The sequence below is a fragment of the Perkinsus marinus genome, assembly GCF_000006405.1.
Source record: "Perkinsus marinus ATCC 50983 genomic scaffold scf_1104296953800, whole genome shotgun sequence".
In the NCBI taxonomy this organism is placed as follows: domain Eukaryota; phylum Perkinsozoa; order Perkinsida; family Perkinsidae; genus Perkinsus; species Perkinsus marinus.
In genome coordinates this window covers 181,536-187,433 of record NW_003208364.1, presented here as the reverse complement: position 1 = coordinate 187,433, position 5,898 = coordinate 181,536, and the positions used below count along the sequence as shown (strand labels likewise).

General features: G+C 47.4%; 2 protein-coding genes across 2 annotated transcripts; one reads left to right on the top strand and one right to left on the bottom strand.

Moving 5' to 3' along the window:
* Positions 1-5: 5 nt before the first annotated feature.
* Pmar_PMAR014903 (importin-alpha re-exporter, putative) lies at positions 6-2,054 on the bottom strand (the record flags this gene model as incomplete). Its single annotated transcript, XM_002776277.1, has 14 exons — positions 6-47; positions 81-146; positions 191-268; positions 316-399; positions 448-523; positions 647-755; positions 802-877; positions 934-1,019; positions 1,061-1,124; positions 1,205-1,274; positions 1,385-1,505; positions 1,556-1,679; positions 1,735-1,875; positions 1,959-2,054. 14 exons carry the CDS (start codon positions 2,052-2,054, stop codon positions 6-8), a joined length of 1,233 nt encoding a protein of 410 aa, XP_002776323.1.
* Positions 2,055-4,973: 2,919 nt separating this feature from the next.
* Pmar_PMAR014902 (hypothetical protein) lies at positions 4,974-5,431 on the top strand (the record flags this gene model as incomplete). Its single annotated transcript, XM_002776276.1, has 3 exons — positions 4,974-5,009; positions 5,220-5,328; positions 5,374-5,431. Coding segments are annotated over 3 exons (203 nt in total), but the record flags the coding sequence as incomplete, so codon positions are not given.
* Positions 5,432-5,898: the final 467 nt, after the last annotated feature.

Here is a 5,898-nt window from a genome sequence, read left to right as displayed (position 1 = left end):
CGATGCTAGTGCCCAACACTGGAGTTCACCAGCTCAGGCCACATTACCTGCTGCTCATACAACTTGCTAAGTCCCTTCACTAACTCCATTGCCGCTCGACGACGGGTATCTTGATCTGCACTCTCCATGTCCCTTCTTATATATTCCTGCACATATCTAACTTATCCACAGGTTAGCAGAGATCCATTACTGTAGGATTGTCGAAGAAGTCTTCAACATCAGAGTCTCTAAGCTTGATATTAGGGAGAACAACGTGTTCACAGATAGCCTGTTGAACAAGCACACTGGATGAGGATCAGCAGTCCCATGTATTACTTGAAGGGAATTCGCCTCCTCAAAGGGACTTTTATCCCATTTGGTACTAGCCGCACTTGAGAGCAGTTTTATACCTGCTGATACCTGAGACAAGAGTTGGGTACAGCCACCCACATTGTAATCCCCAACTACCAGCTGGTCGTTACTCCCATTAGGACTCGTTGAAACTAGCAAGGTCCACACCGACTTCACTACGCCACAGATATACCTTCATGATAGATGATGATGAGCATAAACAATATGATTGGTGAAGAGCAAACGATCGAGCTGTCTCTACGCACACCATGTGGGGAATGATCGAATCGTCCGTGGAGAAGTTGATCAGTATTACGGTTCCACTTGCTCCTGGTACTTATCGGCATACAGAGCAACATTCCTGCACACTTGGGCTTTGAGGTTCTCGATGGCTCCAGGGGTGTCCTCGTCTACTGCTTTGAGGGCTAAATCAATGTATAGATAAAAAGGTCATAACATCCAGCCTACTACCAGCTGGGGCATCCTGCCATTCCAATAAGCGCAGAAACCCCTCGAACCAAGTGGCGGAGTTGTCTTCGTAATACTCCTGGAAACAACAGAGCGATTTACTTCAGTCTGAAGCAGCAGTGAGAGTCTACTTACCGGAATGTCGACAACATTGAGGTCGTAAAATATTTCAAGCTCGACAACGAGGAGTTTGGCTAACTTACTGGCCTTTGTTGCTTGACCTGGCACAGTATACAAGAGGGTTTCTGAGGTAATGTACTACTTGCGTCCTTAAGTGCAGGCGAGAATATCTCTTGCATTGTCTGCCTATAGAGAGCTAGATGAACCTGTAGGAGCAAAGATAACCAAGATGAGGAGCATAGTAACCTAGACCGTATACGGTATCAACACATGTTGGATGAATTACCTCTTGAAACTCCTTTAAGATATACTGTAACTCCCTGAGGACCTCGTTGGATCTCACTAAGTATCGGTACCTATCACAGATTCATACGAACACCTTCATCCAAATGAGAGGCCAACAGATGCTATAAATAATCCAGTTCTTGCTGCATATACCCTCAAGTGGAGACTCCTGTAAACTCACTTATCGAACACAGTAGCTGCAGTCTCTAAGGCTCCGAACTGAACACCATCATTGAGATCACCACTACTTGTCAACCGCTGTACAAGAGTGGGCAGCAGCGTAGGCCAGCCAGCAGGGAAATCTGACAAGAGTATGAGCGAGCCTACAAAGTGTTCAGGAGTGGCTTATTACCAAGATCGCTGATGATTTTGATACTCTCTCGAAGCTGGGCCATGAGAGGTGCTGGTACAGATAGCATCAGATCAACGAGATGTGATTTTATAAGGTTGCGGTTTTCTTCCGAGATCCCTCCATTCTGATGAGAGAATGATCATCATCATCCTGGACAGACCCACTGTTGGCAATAATACCTCATCAGGGGACTCCGGCCAGTGAGATTTGATGAAATTCTTGAAGTATATACTGCTTGCCAAACGCACGGGTAGTTGTTCATTACCATTAGCTACTAGCTGTAGCAATGAGGATGTGAGGACACCCCCCGCGGACTCGGCCTGTTAGAGATAACTCCTCTACTATTACAGGAATACCGGAACGGATTACACCCGTACATGGTAAACCCAATCAATGATACTACCTGCGTGAGCTTCTCTTCAGCTTGTCGCCGAATATGATAATCAGATGACAACGTGGCTGCCATCACTTGCGACAGCTCCATCTGGTTTACAGCCATGTTGAGGATATTTGTAGACGTTTGGCAACTACTACAACTGGTATGTAGTAATAATCTGAGAGTAGCCCCTACCCATCAGTTGATTATTATCAGATTATTCTACTTAACGCAACACGCTCTGAACATCAAAGGGAGGGGGTCCTTAATGCATCTTCGCTGTTCGTTGCCGAACAGAAAGGCATTCCTGACAGCGAAACCGTAAATCATCAACTATCCCCATCCATGTGCACCACTAAACCGGTTGATATTACTCTCCGCATAGATGCCCAACTTGTAGGAGCTCCGACAAGGTATAAAAATTCAAGAGTTCAAGCAGTCGAAATAATGATCTGGGAAGTGTTCAAGAGCCCAAGGGACGTGGTGGCGAGAAACTGTTCTCAATCGACATTCGGAGTAGCGATGGGAATTGCATATCACTGGGAGGTTCCGAGAACTGGAAGGTGAGGCCCAGGAGATGATGATGAGGTAAAAGTATCGCATTGTATTTACTATACGAGGAACATGACTATGGGCATTACATAGCGGTAGCGATAACGAGTCATAGAGAAGAGGAATATTTTCTATAAGCAGTGTCTTACAGACAATGACCTCGGGCACTAGTGAAATAGGAGGCTACGATTTGGGGTCACTGAAAGGCAAAGAGGTCTTCCACCAAACCCTCTAAGGCTTGCAAAATTTCTTCGGCATTTGCTGTGTTGGATGAATTCCAACTGAGGACCTTGCGATGTGTTGAAGTGGTCTCACAACCTTGCGTCACTCCCGGATATCACTCAAGTGAATACTCACGTACATGCATGTATTGGGTTTCACTCAAGGCAATGATTCTAGATGGTAGATCCTCTCAAGTCTAGTCGCCTTCGTAACTCAGTGCTTAACTCCCTGGTAGATTGAGGGACACAGCTGTGGACTCACGACACAGTACTAACGGTGTACAACGACTAAGCATTCGATACAACAGTTGCCTTCAACTACCACAAATCGTTCAGTGACCTCGATACTCATTGTATGGATAATAGCATACCCCCGATCACCGGAGCAGACATCAATAGTATGGTCAAAGTGGATATCACTGAGGGTAAGCCGGTAGAGAGGTTACCCATAGTCCATTATTATGCAACTGGGAAGGAGAGGATGATCGATCTCGTGAGGAAATGAGCAGTCTTGCATCAAGGTCATCGGGGGATCCTGTTCAGATTAAGAAAGCTTCCCCTGTGCTAATCTTCGCTGCTTTCCTCCTCACATACAACTTATTTCTACTCTCTGATACGAGGCTAGACTACACAGACCTTAAGCGCCACGTAATGCTACATGGCTCTGGTATGATATGAACCTTTCACGATACAGCTAACCTCTAAATTGGAGCGTCCCACGTCTGCGATTGACGTCGAAAATGGGGAACCAAGAAGTGTCCCGGCTCTCAACGAGGTAGTATATTGAAGGCTCCCGTCCTCCCTCGAGGTAGAACTAGCCCAGGTTCAGTCAATCGAAACCTTCTGGGACTATCTATCAGATTTGCTCCTGGATAATCTGTTTGTGGAGGGCATCGTCCCAACAACTATCTACACTGCTCTTGCTGGGAGTACGGCTAGGTCTATGTCTAGGAGCAAAGGCCCTGCGCCTAGATACTGCTCCGAAAACGTCTACCACAGATGGAGGCATACTCATTAACGATGAAGGCTTGATCGATAGCATAGCCTTCATGCGGCCGATTGATGAGAGGCAGTATAACAGATTGTTGGGTGCAGTCCGCATCCGTAGCACACACATTCCTGGTACAGAGCATGATGTTGCAGCATGCGCCCCTTACAGGAACCCTTCGTGTTAAAAGTGGTGAGGGATGTCGCGTGGCAGAACCCTTCAGTTCATACTTCGACTACTGCTACGCCCCGTATGACAAATCGCGAGAAGAAAGGTCTGCCTCTCTCTTTTCCTGAGCTTCATAAGCAAAACTACCTTCTTCAGTGCCACCTACGACGCGATCGCTAACAATCAGCCTATCATGTATACTGACGCGGGCGGCAACAACCCTGTATATAAGAGAGCAGATTATGCGGGAAAGATAGCTAAGTGATTCCATATCCCAGCGGAACTCTCTCACGTCGTAAATGCGAATCTTGCGAGGTACTCCAGCAGTGGGTACGTTACTATCATACCTAGCAACCGTAGTGATCTACACAAGAATCGAGAAAGCTGACTATGGGTAGGTTCTGAGGCGGCACAAGCCCTAGCCGTACTGCAGTCTTCACACTATATTGATATAGCAACTCGGGCTGTATTCGTCGACTTGAACGTGTGGAACTCCAATCTTGGTTGCTTCGCGGCTACACGGATAGGGTTTGAGGTGACGCTGACTAGTACGAGTTCTCCTGATCAGGTGGTCAGGTAACGGCATCTGGACTATGGTATAACAGAGTGCAGTTGTCGATACTTAACTTGCGACACATAAATCCATCAGCATTGAAGCAACCAGGAGTCCCTAACTCTTCGCTTTCGAGCTCCCTATACCTCGTCCCTCAGGAACGGATGCTTGTCGCTGTCGAGATTATGTTGTTCCTCTTCGCCCTTTATTTTATCTATCAAGAAATATCGTATATGAGAATACTGAAGATACGGTGCAATGCGACATGCTATTGTGACCCAGGGTGGTTATTCGTGTCATAGGTACTTGAACAACTGCTGGAATCTCCTCAACTGGGCGAACCTCATTCTACTCCTGGTAGCATTTTCCCTGTGGCTGAAGGGCATGGTGGATGCATCTGACTTGGACTTCAAAGTCGCCTCGACCGACACCACGCAGTATGTGGACCTCCTCGTAGCTTAGTGCTTCGCTCTTTCGGTGTGATTCTGTCCCTGCACTTAGCCGATTGCCACAACAGTACAGCTTACAAGACGGATACATGCCTTTAACATAGCCCTTACATGGGTGAAGGTCTTCAGATTCCTAACTTTCCTCCCGTGAGTCATGAACAAGTGGTCGAGGCTTATTGCTGCTGCCGTAGTTTCCGTACGGTAGTTGCTATTGTACCGCGACAGGTACGTCAGCACGCTGGTATCGACGACCCGTAAGGCCTGGCAGCTCATTGTGTCATTCCTTGGATCCCTCGTTGTGGTAGATAGTATCGACTGAATACTCCAACCAGTAACCACTCAGCGTCCTCATTATAGGTTTTACTGGGCTTCAGCGTAGCCTATGTAGTGGGTTACGGTGAAGTCGTGCCACAGCTAGCTCTCGTTGGTGACGCGTTCTTCGTCTTTGGTCGTATCTTTATCGGAGGTAGAACCGATGACCCTAGTGGTAACATGCACTGAACATCTCTAGGTCCTGGGTTTGCGACTATTGCCGATGCGTCCTTCTGGGGTGCCTCACTAGTCTTCTTGTACGAGAGATGCTTGTATGACAGGTATAATGCTGATGATGCTCCTCGTTCTAGATTCGTCGTCGCTTCCTGGTTCCTCGGGCTCCGTTACTTGTATGCAATCATTGCCTACTTCGTTTGCTCTACACGATCCACAAGGTATGTGGAGCGGTTCTATTGGAGGTCTAACTCCGCTGTCAGATGGAATACCAACGATGGACCCAATAGCATCGTGGATTCCGTCCTAGCGAGAGCTGCGTCCCTGAAGGATTATGTTTTTAACTCCTTCGATTGGGTCAATTTCATGAAAACGTATAGCATATAGATCGGTGCTCGCTTGCTGTTGGAGGAGCTCAGCTCAGGAATCTGCAGGGACTTTATGCTCGATGGTATCTTCCTCGGCTGCAACACCACCAATTCAGGGATGCGGCAGACACCCACAAGAAGATGGGGAAGGGAAAAATGATACAGCGCCGCATGCCTGTAGA